This window comes from Oryctolagus cuniculus, chromosome 12 (genome assembly GCF_051225735.1).
Source record: "Oryctolagus cuniculus isolate XC-2025 breed Fujian yellow rabbit chromosome 12, ASM5122573v1, whole genome shotgun sequence".
Lineage (NCBI taxonomy): Eukaryota > Metazoa > Chordata > Mammalia > Lagomorpha > Leporidae > Oryctolagus > Oryctolagus cuniculus.
Window position 1 is genome coordinate 44,406,745 of NC_142878.1, and position 17,736 is coordinate 44,424,480.

The following is a 17,736-nucleotide window of genomic DNA, read 5'->3' on the forward strand; positions in this document are numbered from 1 at the left end:
GCACACAGTGAGCATTAGCCAATGTCATCATGGTAATCTATCACTTTTCCCTTGCCTGCTCATCCCAACCTCTTCTCAGCCACAAAGCACTGATTATCCTCTCCATAATCTACATAACCATTATTGGATTGCACACTGAGGTCCCCTAGCAGGGCAATGTAAAACCTCTCTATGATTTTTACCTTGTGACCCAGTATACAAGTACACATGTATCTGAAACTGAAGTTCACAAACAATAGTTATTCATACTATGAATACTGTATTATGATTTGGTATTATATTTCTTTTTTAAAAAATATTTACTTATTTATTTATTTGAAAGGCAGAGTTACAGAGAGAGGTAGAGACAGAGAGAAAGAGGTCTTCCATCTACTGGTTCACTCTCTAGAACTGTCAGCTGCAACAGCTGGAGCTGAGTTGATCCAAAGTCAGGAGCCAGAAACTTCTTTCGGGTCTCCCACGTGGGATTAGGCCCCTAGGATTTAGAACACATCTTCTACTGTGTTCCCAGGCCACAGTAGAGAGCTGGATCGGAAGTGGAGCAGCTGGCACTCAAATGGGCGCCCATATGGGATGCTGGCACTGCAGGCGGCGGCATCACCATAGTAGAGGCCCCTGTTGTATTTCATTCAGTGAAAAATGCAGTTGTGAGGGATTAGGGTTACACAGATATATGAGTTTTTCAAGGGGCCGGCGCTGTGGTGCAGCGGGTTAAAGCCCTGGCCTGAAGCGCTGGCATCCCATATGGGCGCTGCTTCTAGTCCTGGCTGCTCCTCTTCTGATCCAGCTCTCTGCTATGGCCTAGGAAAAGAGCAGAAGATGGCCCAAGTCCTTGGGCCCCTGCACCCACGTGGGAGACCCAAAGTTTCTGGCTCCTGGCTTTGGATCGGCTCAGCTCCAGCCGTTGTAGCCGACAGTTCTAGAGAGTGAACCAGAGGATTGAAGACTTCTCTCTCTGTCTCTACCTCTCTCTGTAACTCTTTCAAATAAATAAAATAAATCTTTAAAAAAAAGAATTTGTCAAAACTTGGCAAATGTATATCAGAGAGCCATGTGTTTTGTTACATGCAAATTTTACATCAAAAGAATATAATTAGCCAACATTGTAGTGCAGTGGGTGAGGCCATGGCTTGTGGAGCCGGCATCCCATTTCAGAGTCAGTTGGAGTCCGAGCTGCTCCCCTTCTGATCAAGCTTCCTTCTAATGTCCTTGGAGCAAAGAGGATGATGGCCCAAGTACTTAGACCTCTGCCACCCATGTAGGAGACCAGGATGGAGTTCCTGGCTTCTAGCCTCAGCCTGGTGAGACCTAGCTATTGCAGACATTTGGGGGAATGAATCAGCTGATGGAAGATATCTATCTCTGACTATCTCTTCCTGTTTATTGCTTTGCCTTTCAAATAAACAAATAGCTCTTAAAGGAAAATAAAGTACAAATTCTCTAGCTAATGACGTATATACTCAGGTATTTGGGGGAAGTGTACTGATTATCGTTGGATAATTTACCTTGAAATGCATTGAAAGACTAACACAAATTAATTGTGAGCAGAGAGCCTGATAGCTGGTGCTATGTTTGAATGTGTCCCTCCAAGTACACATTTTGGAAACTTCATCCCCAGCACAATGGTGTTCAGGGGCGATCCCTTTAGGCGGTGATTAGATCATGAGGGTTTTCTCTTTGGGGAGTGCTCTCAGCAAGAAGATCCTCACCACATATGGGCCCCTTGAATTTGGCATTCCCAGTCTCCAGAAGGGTAAGAATTAAGTCTCTGTTCTTTATAAAACACTCAGTCTCAAGGGTTCTTTTATAGCAGTGCAAAACAGAGTAGGACAGATGGTGAGACAAATAAGAAAGCAAGTATAGTAAAATGTTCACAGTAGAATCTAGATGATGGCAAATGGGCACTCACTGCGAATTTCTCTCAGATTTATATATGAGAATCATTGTAATAAAATGCCGAGGGCAGAAGTGTTAGTTGTAGCCTACTTTTTGTAAAATAAACTTTATTTTTTAAAAGTTATAGAATTACAGAAAATAGTAATAAGATAAGAGTTGTTTACTTATCCTAAGAGAATGAATTTTTTGGAAGATTTTTAAATGTTCATTTGTTTATTAAACTAACCATAAGTGAAAAACTAAAAAAAAAAAAAAAAAGGAGTTGTTATGTATCCCACATCCAGTTTCTTCTGTTATTATTATTATTTTTTTTTTGACAGGCAGAGTGGACAGTGAGAGAGAGAGAGACAGAGAGAAAGGTCTTCCTTTGCCGTTGGTTCACCCTCCAATGGCCACCGCGGCTGGCGCGCTGCAGCTGGTGCACCGCGCTGATCCGATGGCAGGAGCCAGGTACTTCTCCTGGTCTCCCATGGGGTGCAGGGCCCAAGTACTCGGGCCATCCTCCACTGCACTCCCGGGCCACAGCAGAGAGCTGGCCTGGAAGAGGGGCAACCGGGACAGAATCTGGCGCCCCGACTGGGACTAGAACCCGGTGTGCCAGCACTGCAAGGCGGAGGATTAGCCTTCTTTTATTATTCTTACTACCATTTTCCTCTTGCTACCATGTTACATTAGTAATGTACATTTGTTACAGTTTATAAATACATATTGATACAGTTATTAACCATTTTTAGAAGTTACTTATTTGAATGGCAGTGCCTCACACAGGAGAGAGAATGAGATCATTCATCTCCTAGTTCACTCCTCAAACACCCACAATAGCCAGAGCTGGGCCCAAGCTAGGAGCCAGGATCTCCATCTGGATGTCCCACATGGGTGGCAGGGACTCAAGCATCACCTGCTGCCTCCCAGGGTAGCAGGAAGCTGGATTAGAGGTATAGGCAGGATTTGAACCAGTCACTCTGATATGACACCCAATATGACCTACTGACTTTTAAAAAATACTCATTTGAAAGGAAGAGTGACAGAGAGGGAGAGGAGAGAGAGAGAGAGAGAGAGACAGAGATGGCCTATCCTCTGATTCACTCCCAAGATGCGTGCACAGCCTGAGCTGGGCCAGGGCAAAGTCAGGAGCTGGAAACTCAATTTAGGTCTCTAGTGTTGGTGGCAAGAATCCAACTAGTTAAGCTGTCATCATTGCTTGCAAGGGCCTGCATAGCAGGAAGCTGGAGTCAGGAGCTGGGGGCAGAAATCGAATCCACATACTGCACTGCCCTGACACAGATTTTTGATTTCAGAACTAAAGGACTGTGACCCCAGGTTTGAAAAATGATATACTTTGCTAGAGTATGAACTTGTGGGTGAGATGTACACATTACTTCAGATCCTCAGACAATGCCTAACAAGCAATAAGTATTTGTTGAATGACAGAAGGAATGAAAAAAAAAAAAAAAGCTTTCTTTAGCCATGATTTCTCCTTTAAAAAAACTACACAAGAATTCAAATAAAGCACACACATAAAGAATTCTGGTGCTTCAACTCCTGCCCCTAATTCCATTCATCTTCCTAAAGATATAACCAACATTTTTAAGTGTAGTACATACCTTCTAGACCTTCTTTACACGTGTAAACATGCATGCATGTGTAACAACTCTATTTTTCAAATACAAATATAGTCAATGAACCCTAAATGCCAAGCATTTAGTCTGATGTCTATTCTCTTCTGTCATCTTTAAAAGAACTGCTCCAGTCACAGAGGCCTGGATGGCTCCTATGAAAGTTCTATAAGGAGATGTGTTTTGGAATTCATCCAAGGGATGTCCCATTTAACCTTAGCTCAGGCTTTTCTAGGTTTTTGTTCCCTTAATTTTTGATCCAGTGCCTTGGTGCCCATTCTCTTCTCTGGCCTTGACTCTTAATGACCTGGCTTGGATAACTTCCACCAGCTCTGGTTTGGGCACTCTTCCATCACTTGACCTTTGGTATTTGCCCTCTGGCTCTAACTCCTTAGACCTCTGGCAACCAGCCTCAGCACTGTCAACTGGGAGAAACACCCACTCATGGACTAGAGGCAAAGATTAAAGGAGGCAAACAACAGAGTTCTTGTAAAACATTGAAATACTGGGTTCTTTTCTTTCCTCCCTTTATGTGTATTAAAAGAGGAAAAGAATGTTGATAAGGCTGTAGGAAAACAGATATCCATATGTTTAGATTTCTAGTATTGTTTAATTGTTAAAAATTTTCTGCAGTGGAACTGAGTAGAATGCAACAACAACAACAACAAAAAAACCGTAAAAATGATTTTATCTTTAAACTCATGCATTCCAATCTTGAGAATCCACCCTAAAGTATAATTTAAAATCTATATGCATAAAATTTTATAGACAGGAGGTCTGCTTGTATCTTTCTGCTTCCACCATCTTTGGGCTTACCAAATGCCTGAATCAGTGGAGCTGCCTGATCTTGAACTGTGAACCTCCAAAACTGTTAGCAAAAGTAAACCTATGCCATGGCATGGAACCGGGCTTTATTGGGCCTGTGTGTGTAGACATTCTTGAGATGCCAAATGTAAAAATCGTGAACTAGTTTGTCTGGAGGGAGAGATCCCAAGGTAACAAAATGTTCAGTTCCTAGCATGGGTATTATTAGCTGCTGTTGGGGAGTTTAAAAAAAATTTTTTTTTAATGTTTAGGGGCCAGCGCTGTGGCATAGTTGGTAAAAGCTGCTGCCTGCAGTGCTGGCATCCCTTATGGGCGCCAGTTCAAGTCCTGGCTGCTCCACTTCTGTCCAGCATCCAGGTCTCTGTAATGGCCTGGGAAAGTAGTAGAAGATGGCCCAAGTCCTTGGGCCCCTGCATCCTTATGGGAGACCCGGAAGAAGCTCCTGGCTCCTGGCTTTGGATTGGTGTAGCTCTAGTCGTTGCGGCCAATTGGGGAGTGAACCAGCGGATGGAAGACTTCTCTCTCTCTCTCTCTCTCTCTGCCTCTCCTCTCTCTGTGTGCAACTCTGACTTTCAAATAAATAAATCTTTAAAATATGTTTATTTGAAAGGCATAGTGACAGAGAGAGAGATGGATCTTCCAAAAGCTGGTTGGCTCACTCCCCAGTTGGCCACAATAACCAGGGCTGGGCCAGGCAGAAACTCCATCCTGGTCTCCCACATAGTTGGCAAGGATCTAAGCATTTGGGCCATCATCTGGTGCTTTCCCAGGCACACCAGCAGGAAGCTGGATTGGAATCGGAGCAGCAGGGAATTGAACAGGGGCTCTGATATGGGACACTGGCATCAGAAGTGGTGGCTTAACCCACTGTACCATAACGCTGACCTCTGTTAAAAACTTTTCCAGTGAGAGAATCAGGGGCAAAAAAAAGAGAGTAGAGCAGAAGGCTCTGGAAAATTCACAGCCTAGCGAGGGAAAGAAGGAAGAGAAAGCTTGTTCAGGATGGGAAAGGGAGATGGAGAAACTGCTTGCTAAGGAGACTGGAGCAGCAGTCTGTGTCCCAGCTGTTCTACTTTTAATCCAGCTCCCTGTTAATGCACTTGGAAAAGCAGTGGAAGATGACCCAAGTGCTTGGGCCCCTGCTATCCACATGGGAGACCTGGATGAAGCTCCTGGCTTCAGCCTGGCCCAGTCTTGGCCTTTGTGGCCATCTGGGGGAGTGAACCAGCATTTGGAAGACTGTCTTTCCCCTTCTTTGTAACTCTTTCAAATAAATTTAAAAAATCTTAAAAAATTAGAGAGAGGAGTGCCAAGTAGAAAGGAACCCTTTGTTGTTAGGTGAGACAACACGGAAAAGACTCCAAAGGCATTTCACAGAACTTCCAGGAGATTCCTCCCATCACAGTCTCACCAGAGGACAAAAATGAAAATTGTTTCAAAGACCTTCCAGGGCAGAATCCTTTCAGGAAAGAGCATCAGCGCACAGAGCTTGCCCCGGAGCCAACTCCAGATTCTGGCTTGCAGGCGAGGTGCTCCAAAGCCACTGCAGCCCCAAACAAGTAGGCACGGGTGTGGTTCCTGCTGATGGCAGACCTTGGTATCGTCCATGCCCATGTGATGCTGGGGCTGTGAGCATGCAAAACACCAGAGTTAGGGTCATGGTGGTTTCCACTGAGGTTTTAAAGGAAAGCCCAAGGGGCCAGGAGCAGTTGGGCTTCCAAGGGAGTTAGAGGTTCTGCAGAGTGATATGTGGTGCAGCTGTGCAAGCAAAATCCGGCAAGGCAGAGGTACGAGCACCACGAAACTCTGCCGAGGAAAGTTGCAAACAGTATGCCAGGAATGGCACAGAGAACAGCATGCAGGCACACAGAGTGGCCACGAGGCCAGAGGCCAACAGAGCTGTGGAGGCACGGAGGCCTCTATCTACGTTTCAGAGAATCTGGGGGCCCAGGCAGAGAGCCTTCACTAGGACAGTGCCAAGTGGAACTGTGGGGTTGGAGTTGCTGTGGAGTGCCCCACCGAGGCCATGCCTCCTGGAGCAGCAGAGACGAGACTCCTGTGTTGGGGGGGGGGGGGGCTGCCCAAACTGCTGGGAGCCCAGCCCCTGCCACAGGATGCTCAGGGCGCCAGATGTGGAGCTTTAGGGTTTGATGTTTGTCTTGCGGGTTTTCAGACTTGCTTTGGCCCAATTCCTCCTTTCTATTTTTCTGTCTCCGCCTTTTAGAATGGAAATGTATATCCTAAACCTGTATCCTAGAAATATATGACTCCTTTTTAATTTTTAAAAATTGATTGATATATACTTCAAAAGCAGAGAGACAGATCTTTTGTTTCTTTCTTTGTCTTCTTTTATTTTATTTAAGGTGTATGAATTTATATATTTCATATATACAGATTTAGGAACATAGTGATACTTCCCACTCGCTTCCACTCATGCTCCCTCCCCTGTCCTCCTTCCTCTCGTATTCCCTCTTAATTTTTACAATGATATACTTTCAGTTTACTTTATACTCTTTTTTTTTTTTTTTTTTTTGACAGGCAGAGTGGATAGTGAGAGAGAGAGAGACAGAGAGAAAGGTCTTCGTTTTGCCGTTGGTTCACCCTCCAATGGCTGCCACGGCTGGCGCACTGCGGCCGGCGCACCACGCTGATCCGAAGGCAGGAGCCAGGTGCTTCTCCTGGTCTCCCATGGGGTGCAGGGCCCAAGCACCTGGGCCATCCTCCACTGCACTTCCTGGCCACAGCAGAGAGCTGGTCTGGAAGAGGGGCAACCGGGACAGAATCCAGTGCCCCGACCAGGACTAGAACCCGGTGTGCCGGCGCCGCTAGGTGGAGGATTAGCCTAGTGAGCCTCGGCGCCAGCCTACTTTATACTCTTACGATTAAAACCCTACACTAAGTGAAGAGTTCAACAAACAGAAGAACAAAACACTGTTCCTCAACTGTAAACAAGGGTTATAAACAATAATCAAATCTCAAAATGTAAATTTCACTCCTATACATTACACTTTTTGGTACTCTACCAATTACCTTAACACAGATCAGGGAAAATATATGGTATTTGACTTTTGGGGTCTGGCTTATTTTACGAAGCATATGATTTCCAGTTGTACCCATTTTGTTGCAAAAGACAGGATTTCATTCTTTTTTATGGCTCAGTAGTATTCCACACTATAAATAAATATATACACACCATTATTTCTTTTTTTTTTTTTTTTTACAGGCAGAGTGGACAGTGAGAGAGAGAGAGAGACAGAGAGAAAGGTCTTCCTTTGCCGTTGGTTCACCCTCCAATGGCTGCCGCGGCCGGCACCCTGCAGCCAGCGCACTGCGCTGATCTGAAGGCAGGAGCCAGGTGCTTCTCCTGGTCTCCCATGGGGTGCAGGGCCCAAGTGCTTGGGCCATCCTCCACTGCACTTCCTGGCCACAGAAGAGAGCTGGCCTGGAAGAGGGGCAACCGAGACAGAATCCGGCGCCCTGACCGGGACTAGAACCCGGTGTGCCAGTGCCACTAGGCGGAGGATTAGCCTATGGAGCCGTGGCGCCGGCCTCCATTATTTCTTTATCCAGTCATCAGTTGATGGACATCTGGGTTGATTCCAAATCTTAGCTATTATGAATTGAGTTGCAATAAACTTGTGGGTACAGATCACTCTTTCATATGCTGATTTCATTTCCCTTGGGTAAATTCCCAGGAGTGGGTAGCTGGGTCATATGGTAGATCTATTTTCACTTTTCTGAGGTATCTACACACTGTCTTCCACAATGGCTGTACTAGTTTACATTCCTACCAACAGTGGATTAGGGTACCTTTTTCCCACACCCTCACCAGCATTTATATTTCTTTATGACAGCCATTCTAACTGGGGTGAGGTGAAACCTCATTGTGGTTTTGATTTGCATTTCCCTGATGGCTAGTGATCCTGAGTATTTTTTCATGTGTTTGTTGGCTATTTGAATCTCTTTTTGAAAAATGCCTATTCAAGTCCTTTGTCCATTTCTTAACGGGATTGTTTATTTTGCTGTTGGTGAGTTTCTTGAGCGCTTTATAGATTCTGGATTATAAAGAGATCTTCTACCTGTTGATTCATTCCTCAGATGCCTATAACATCTAGGGCTGGGCCAGGTCTAAGTTAGGTACCCAGAACTCAATCTGAGTCTCCAACATGGGTAGCAGGGACCCAAGCATTTGAGCCTTCATCTGCTACCTCCCAAGATGCATTAGCAGGGAGCTGGATCCAAAGCAGAATAGCCAGGACTCATTCATGCACTTGGATATTGGATGTGGGTACTGCAAGCAGTACCTTAACCTGCTGTACTACAACAACTACCTTTATAACTTAGTTTCAACTGTATAGGTTCACTGTTGGGAGTTGGCCATGAGTCTTAGATGAGACTTTGGATTTCTGAAGCAATGTTGGACTGAATTAAGACTTTGTGATTTTGGGGGATGGAACAAATGTATTTTATATATGAGAAAGACATGAATTTTGGGGAGCCATAAGTAGAATGTTATGGTTTAGAAAATAATTTGGATGTGCCATGTGTTAAAATTTTGATCCCAAGTCTTATGTCAATGGATTAAGGATGAAACCTGGGGCTGAAGTTGTGGCATAGCAGGTTAAGCCACTGCCTGCAGCACCAGGATCCCATATGGATGCCAGTTCAAGTCCTCACTGTTTCACTTCTGACCCAATAGCTCCCTGCTAATTCCCCTGAGAAAGCACCTTGAAGATAGCCCAAGTGCTTGGTTCCCTGAACGTGTGTGGAAGACCTGGAAGAAACTCCTGGCTCCTGACTTCAGCCTGGCTCAGCCCCAGTCATTGTGGCCACTGGGGGATGAACAAGCAGATGGAAGACCTCTCTCTCTCTCTTTCCCTCTTTTTCTGTAACTTTTTCAAATAAATAAAATAAAACTTTAAAACAAACAAGACTAGAACTTAATTGAATTACAGTGCCTAAAATTTTTTTATAGTAACATTCTAATAATGAAACACGGAACATACTCATATATGACAAACTTGGACTTATTAAATAAGAAGAATACACAAATTTGACATCTTTTAACTATTAAGATGTATATATAGACTAAGCAGAATGGAGAAATATATATGATATTAAGTCACAACACAGAACAGTGAACTCAACATTCATATGGATTACACTTATGTAAAAGCAACATCTAAATACATAAAGATTAAAAACAGACCAGACAAAAAAACATTTTGCTGAGTGCAAGAAGCTAGTCACAAAGGAAACATACTATATAATTCCATATATATATATATATGAAATATCCAGAAGAGGCAAATCTAAAAGATAGAAAGCAGATTCATGATTGTCAGGAAATGAAGGTTGGGTGAGGTGTAAGGTATGGAGTTACAGTGATCAGTGCACAATTATGTTAAAAGCTTCACTTTAAGTGTTCACTTTAAGTGTTCAGTTTAAGTGAGTAAATTGTATAGTAGGTAAATTATATCTTAGTAAAGGCTGTTAGAGAGAGAGAGAGAGAAAGAGAGAGAGAGGCAGACCAGTCTGGAAGAGCTGGAATACTTTGAATAACAAAGTATGATTATAACCCAAAGTGTAACATAAATACATGAGTACATACTGATGTAAACATACAACACTGAATAAATAAATAAATGGGACACAAGACTCCCAAATGCTTGGACTGAATAATGCTCTAACATGACTCAACTCATCAGCTCGGGGAGAGAGAATAGTGACAATACAGAACACTTCCACAGTGCTTACTAGGTGCCATGCACTGTTTTGAACACTTTACCTACATCTGTTAAATCTTCCAAATAGCTCTGTGGGATGGAGAGTGTTGTTATCTGCACTTTCCAGATATGAAAACTTAGTTACTTGCCAAAAGTGAGTGTGGCTTCAGAGTCTGTGTTTTCGCCCAGTTCTTTTTACCCCTGGACTTGCCTCCAGTAATTCAGGGATGGCTCTGAGGGCATGTGGATGCAGTTTCCCTCCCCATTCACTAGCATGAGCCTAGCTTTGGCCAGCTGCACCTTGGTACAAAACCTTTTACCGACTACTATGCATCTTGACCCTGGAGGCCATCACAAAAGGTGCAAGTCCAACAGATGATTCACTTTTAGTTGCTCTCCACATGGAGCCTAAAAATGCCCAGGAAGTGGCTTAATCAGATAATGTGAAAATTTAGGACAGCAGAGCTGGCTACACACATTACAGTGCGTTTAACATTTGTGATTCGATCTAACTTCCCAAATTCTTACGTCTGATCTGCTCTTTTACGGAGCAGAGCTTATCTCCCTTTCTCCTTTCAATAAATAAAACATACCAAGCAAATGGTTCTGAGGCAAGTTTACAGACCTGCCTCTGAACTGGGTCCATTCTTGTTCAGCTCAGATGTCAGGGGAGAACGCACAGCCGCGCAGGTGGCCTGCCTGCCTGCCTTTTGCCCAGAAGCACTTTGTGCTAGTTTCCATTTCACGATAAAGAGTCACAACATGTTACAGCTCTTGCTGAAAACGTAAATAGCAGATTAAGGTTGTCAGACAAGAGCAGCCTCTTCAGAGGAAATTCTTGCTTAAATTTACACTCATCTATATCTTACAGTTGGTAAACAGTAAAAATGTCACAATTACTTTGATAGCTGTCAAATGAAAATATTTCAATAGCAGGGCTGATATATAGCGTCAGATTAAAGAGCAGGCAACTAAAAGTTTGAAAGAGTGAGGAGAGGCAAGGTAATAATTAGGTGGCAGAGTGGAGCCCCTCACAAAAGCAGTGAAGGGGCAGGCTTTTGGCTCAGAGGTTAAGTTGGGACATCAGCATCCTCAGATCATAGTGCTTGGTTTCCGTCTCAGCTGCTCCACTTCCCATCCAGCTTCCTGCTAATGCACACCCTGGGAAGCAGCAGCTGATGGCCCAAGTACTTTAGTCCCTGCCACCTACCTGGAAGACCAGGACAGAGTTCCAGGCTCCTGGTTTTGGCCTGGTTTAGCCCTAACTGTTGTGGGCACGAACCAAAGGACGGTAGATGGCCGTGCTTTTCAAAAAGAAAACAAATAAGTAAGGCAGTGAGATCAACTAAAAGAGTAAACAAAACACCTACAGGTAACATCTTTACAAAAAAACAGGTGAAAAAACCACCCCTGGAGCTCTAGAACACTAATGGGCAGGGCCAAAGCAAGGTAGCAACAAGAAGGGAGGTAGGAGGTGTCTATGCAGGTGAGTGTGACAGGGCAGGTGCTGGCAGAAGTGGAGGTGAGGAAAAAAAGAGGCATGGTGAAGCTCAAAAGTGCCAAGGAGCCCAGAATCACCAAGTGGTCACCCAAATATTAGGGCTCTATTGGAAGCGAGCATGAATTGACAAATCCTGATGAAGCTGAGAGGGGGCCAGGCAGGAAGGTCCCCTTTTCAACAAGTACAAGGGAAAGTACCATGTAGGACCTGATAGCTCACAGAAACACCTGGGGAATGGTCTTCAGCAGGTAGAAGGCCAGGCCCTGCAGTGAGGGAGCAGAACACAGTATGTGGCTAAATATGACAGTAGTTTAATCACCTGAAAATAGCTACTCTGGGCTGCTCAGGCTGAGTAGCATTACTAAAATTGAGATAACTAGACATTGCATGCCACCAGTTGTGATGGAATAGGAATTGTAACCCCTGATAAAGAAGTATTTTTGGCAAACAATTATGAAAACTTGAATCATACATAGCTTCTAGGTGTAACTTCTAATTTACAGGAAATAATGGAGGAAAAAGGAACATACTAAATGATACCATAGGAACTTTTTTTTTTTTTTTTTTGACAGGCAGAGTGGACAGTGAGAGAGAGACAGAGAGAAAGGTCTTCCTTTTGCCGTTGGTTCACCCTCCAATGGACGCCACGGCTGGCACGCTGCGGCCGGCGCACCGCGCTGATCCAAAGGCAGGAGCCAGGTGCTTCTCCTGGTCTCCCATGGGGTGCAGGGCCCAAGTACTTGGGCCATCCTCCACTGCCTTCCCAGGCCACAGCAGAGAGCTGGCCTGGAAGAGGGGCAACTGGGAAAGAATCCGGTGCCCGGACCGGGACTAGTGCCGGCGGCACTAGGTGGAGGATTAGCCTAGTGAGCCGCGGCACTGGCCACCATAGGAACTCAATTAGTCAAATGTGAGAAATTACACAGGAAAAATAACATGGTCTGTTCAACAAGTAAATGGCATGACCACAGGGAGTGAGGGGAAGGAAAAGGAAAAAAGGAGCAAAGACAGGACAACCAAATGAAATATGTGGATTTTGGCTGGATCTTGATTTAAAATCACCAGTTGTTTAAAAAATTTTTGTTTTGCGGATAACTGGGAAACAGTGAATATGGATTGAGGATTGGGCTGTACCAAAGGATTAACATTAATTATGTACTGTGTTTTCTTTAAAAAAAAATAAAAACCTTAATCTCTTAGAGGTACTTAGAAAAGTATGTACCAGTGAAACAATACAATGTGTGGGATTTACATTAAATATTATTCACTTGAACCAGTGGATGCAAGATCACTCTTTCTCTCTGTCTCTCCCTTTAGAACTCTGCCTTTCAAATAAATAAATCTGCCACCCATGTGGGAGATCCAGAAGCTACTGGCTTCAGACTGGCCCAGCCCCAGCTGTTGTAGTTATCTGGGGAGTGAACCAGCAGATGGATGATCAGTCTTTCTCTCTCTATCTTTCCCTCTCTATTTAACTCTTCCAAATGCATAAAGGCATTTGAAAGGCAGAGTTAGAGGCAGAGGCAAAGTGAGAGAGAGTGAGCTTCCATCCACTGGTTCACTCCCCAGATGGCCGAAGTGGCCAGAGCTGTGCTGTTCTGAAACCAGGAGCCAGGAGCTCCCTCCAAGTCTCCCACGAGGATGCAGGAGCCCAAGGAATTGGGCCATCTTCTATTGCTTTCCCAGGCTATAGCAGAGAGCTGGATCTGAAGTAGAGCTGTCGGGACTCAAACTGGTGCCCATATAGAATGCCAGCACTGCAGGTGGTGGTTTTACCCGCTACGCCACAGTGCTGGCCCCTAAAACTTGTTTTTTAAAAGTGTATATACATTGGGGCCAGCGCTGTGGCGCAGAAAGTTAATCCTCTGCTTGCGGCTCCAGCATCCCATATGGGCGCTGGTTCTAGTTCTGGCTGCTCCTCTCTGCTATGGCCTAGGAAAGCAGTAGAAGATGGCCCAGGTCCTTAGGCCCCTGCACCCATGTGGGAGACCAGGAAGAAGAAGCACCTGGCTCCTGGCTTCAAACTGGTGCAGCTCCGACCATTGCGGCCATTGGGGAGTGAACCAACGGATGGAAGACTTTTCTCTCTGTTTCTCCCTCTCACTGTCTGTAACTCTACCTCTCAAATAATTAAATAAAATCTTTAAAAAAAATCTTTAAAAAAGGAGACAATTTAAAATATACAACCACTATGCTAAAACCCATGGAAACACAAAAAGCAAACAGCAAGAGGAGTTATTTTTAAATGCCTGTAATGAATTTTTCAACCTTTTTTGGGGGAGATAATTGTCATGTACTTTAGGTTTGCCTAAAGAAAGACAAAAATAAAGGTTACCATCATTTAAAAATGTTATAAGAATATGCTTTTCTGAGCTTTTGACAATTTTAAGCATTCTGCAGAGAATACTACCTCTTGCATGGGACACCCAGGCCAGGTGTCTGGGTCTGGTATCATTCTTCTGAACATTCCCCCCTGCCGCTCCAACGGGAGACAAACCACATTTCCAAGCTTGTTAAATTACTACCTAGGAAAATTTTGGCCATTTCCCTGCAGTCACATTTTCCAGTCATTTTGCTCTCATGTTTACAGACCTGCTGGTAACTGTCTGCCAAGGTCCAGGAGGGACTTGGCTCTAGGTAATCATTTTTTTCTTTTCAATTCTGACATCTCTATGAGTTAGGTATTATACAATATTGTTACAGCCTACTTTTTTTCTGACTCATATTACCCAAGAGACAATACCGGAATGAACTTGGACTAGAATTTTTATAGCGTGCTGACTTTTCTAAAGGTTTTTGCTGCCTCTTTTTCTATGATCTGTGAAGGTCCTTTTCCTGACAGTATCTTATCCGAATGGTTCAAGTGTCCTGCATGTATTTCTACAATTTTCTTAGCCTCAGACAATTACTGTAATGAGAAGTGAATATCTAACCCTATTTGGCAGGTTAAACCACGGTGCAGGTCAAAGCTGCCTCCTTCTTTTCTGTTCTGTCTGCATTATACAGTTTGCATCTTTGTTTGTTCTGCATGAATTGCCCTGAAACCACATAAAAATAATTGCAAATATGCAAATGACTTGGAAAAGAGAAACAGGAATATTGAGCCCATTGCTAGGATAGTAAGAGGCAGAATTGTGAAAGGAGATCTTATTTCTCATTTCCACATTCACATACACACTCAATGTTGCAGGAGTGGGAAACCCTTCCTATTCTGCCAAGGACTGAAGTGACCAAGAAATCATCTCAGCCTTCTCTCTCCACACGGAAGTCAGAATCCTTCTCACCTGGCCTGCGTGGTGGTACAGAGAGTAAAGCCTCTATATGGACGCTGGTTCATGTCCAGTTGCTCCAGTTCTGACCCAGCATTCTGCTAATGCCCTGGAAAAAGCAGCAGAAGGTGGCCCAGGTGTTTGAGTCCCTGCCACCCATGTGGAGAACAGGATGGAGTTCCTGGCTCCTGGCTTTGGCCTGGCCCAGCCCTGGCTGTTGTGGCCATTTGGGGAGTGAACCAATGGATAGAAGACTTTCTCTTTCTCTTTCTTTTTCTCTTTCTCTTTTTCTCTCCCCCCGCCCAACTCTTTCAAATAAAATAAGCAGAGCTTTAAAAAAAGAATACTTGTCACAAACTATGTCAAAATGATGATTAAATTATTTTTGGTGAGTCAGTTTGATCTCTTTTATAGAGGGATGTCGGGTAAATGGCCAGCAAGGTATGAAATTATATGTTTTGGTGAGTAATTACAGGGAATCATACAGTTCTCAAAGGCACAGTCCAAACTGTTTCTTCATCAGGTAGCAAAATAACTGGTAAGAAGATTATCTGCTCTGACTCCTTTAAAAGTCTAGAATTCCTTAACATACGTTTGCTGACAAAACGTATTACACGTCCTTCTAGCCCAAAATAGAGTAAGCGTACAAGTATCAAAGACCAGCTAACAGGAAGGAAAAACACCCTAAAAATCCAAGCCGATCAGAGATGTAAATCTGTATTCTTGAACGTCAGCAGCAGTGGACTGACACTGAGGGAATCTACGAACATGGAGAAGGAGTGAAGAGGACTGATGAAAGCACAGAACAAACAGGTTTCCAAGGGGAGACTAAGAGAGGAAATGACTCAGCCGCAGATTAGAGAGAGAATTCCAGTTAGGTGAGTTGTAGGTGATACTATGGCTTGAGAGAGTTTATTACCTACAGAGTCCAAGATTCTAGAAGCCCACTGCAGAGTGTCCTCAGGAGTCACAGACACAAAAGATAACAGTAAAATATGAAGCATTTTCCCAACAGAGGAAAAAAAATCTTGATGTTCTTTATTTTTAATACTTTGGGAAGTAAGCCACTGAATCTTAAGAGACAGCTGGTTTGGGTCCAGTGTTGTGGTGTAGTGGGTAAAACTGCCGCCTGTGATGCCAACATCCCATAAGGGCGTGGGTTCAAGTCCTGGCTGTTCCACTTCTGATCCAGCTCCCTGCTAATGCATCTGGGAAAGCAGTGGAAGATGGGCTAAGTCCCTGGGCTCCTGCACCCACATGGGAGATCTGGAAGAAGCTCCTGACTCCTGGCTTCGGCCTGGCCCAGCCCTGATCATAGTGGCCATTTGGAGAGTGAACCAGAGAATGAAAGCCCTCTCTGTAAATCTGCCTTCCGGGTCTCCCACATGGGTGGCAGAGACCCAAGGACTTGGGCCATCTTCCACTGCTTTCACAAGCACACTGGCAGGGAGCTAGATCAGAAGTGGAGTAGCTGGGACCCAAACTGGCATCCACATGGGATGCCAGAGCTGCAGGTGGCAGCTTAACCAGCTGTGCCACAGAGCTGGCCCCATAAAATAAATCTTAAAAAAAAAGAAAGCTGGTTTAATGGCAGTAAATATTAACAAAAATGAGTAAAAGTAAATATTCATACTAATTTAGCCTAAATTTATTCATTACACAGTTGTTGAGGATCTATCTTGTTCCACACACTGCAGGTAGGTACAAGTACTAACAATAGGGGTGTGGGGGCTGGAGTTGTGGTGTAGCAGGTTAAGCTGCTGCCTACAACACCAGTATCCCATATGGAAGCTGATTCAAGTTCTGGCTCCTCCACTTCTGATTCAGCTCCCTGCTAATGTTCCTGGGAAAGCAGTGGAAGATGGCCCAAATGATTGGGCCCCCACACCCGTGTGGGAGATCCAGAGGAAGCTCCTGGATCCTGGCTTTGGTCTGACCCAGACTGGGTCATTGCGGTCATTTGGGGAGTAACCAGTGGATGAAAGATTTCTTCCTTTCTCTTTCTGTAACTCAGCCTTTCACATAATAAAAAAAAATCTTTTTTTAAAAAGATTTATTTTTACTTATATGAAAGTCAGAGTTACATAGAGAGAGAAGGAGAGGCAGAGAGAGAGAGAAAGAGAGAGAGAGGGATCTTCCATCCACTGGTTCACTCTCCAATTGGCTGCAATAGCTGGAGCTGTGTGGAGCCAAAACCAGGAGCCAGGAGCTTCTCCCAGGTGTCCCATGCAGGTGCAGGGGCCCAAGCACTTGGGCCATCTTCCACTGCTTTCCCAGGTCATAGCAGAGCTGGATTGGAAGTGGAACAGCCAGGACTCGAACCGGTGCCCATAAGGGATGCTGGTACTGCAGGCGGCAGCTTTACTCGCTATGCCACAGCTTTGGCCCCCAAGAAGAAAAAAAAAACTTAAAAAAAAAAAAAAAAACAAACAACACAATAGGGCATGGGTCCTCAACAAAGCAGCTGTGACCTTTTAGATAAATGACTCTATGGTTTGGGAAGAACATCACCGAAGATTGCATTATTTTTCTAAAAAAGATTTATTTCTTTATTTGGAAGCCAGAGTGATAGAAAGAAAGGCAGAAACAGAGAGAGAAAGCTATCTTCCATTTGCTGGTTCTCTTCCTAAATGCCTAGGGCTGGGTCAGGTCTGAGTCAAGAGCCTCAAAGTCCATCCCAGTTTCCCTTGTAGTTACGCAGGGGCCCAAGCGCTTGGGCCATCCTCTGCTACTTTCCCAGGCACATTAGCAGGGAGCTGGATCAAAAGTGGAGCAGCCAGGGCTGGAACCAGCACTCTCAGGGGATGCCAGAGTCACAAGTGGAAGCTTAACTTACCACACCCAAAGATTACATTAGTGACATTTATACAACCACAGCTAGGGCAGGCATTTGACATAGTATT

At 44.4% G+C, this 17,736-nt stretch overlaps 1 protein-coding gene across 8 annotated transcripts in view; it reads right to left on the bottom strand.

Moving 5' to 3' along the window:
* AP4S1 (adaptor related protein complex 4 subunit sigma 1) overlaps positions 1-17,736 on the bottom strand; it is a 51,537-nt gene that overhangs the window by 29,752 nt on the left and 4,049 nt on the right. For 3 of the 8 annotated variants that reach the window (XM_089309833.1, XM_002718125.6, XM_008269470.5), the window contains exon 2: positions 5,781-5,963. The exons of the other annotated variants lie outside the window; for them this stretch is intronic. In XM_089309833.1, the coding sequence (XP_089165959.1) occupies positions 5,781-5,951 (171 nt within the window). In that variant the 5' untranslated portion in view covers positions 5,952-5,963. The remainder of the gene's footprint in view (positions 1-5,780; positions 5,964-17,736) is intronic. 8 annotated transcript variants of the gene reach the window in all.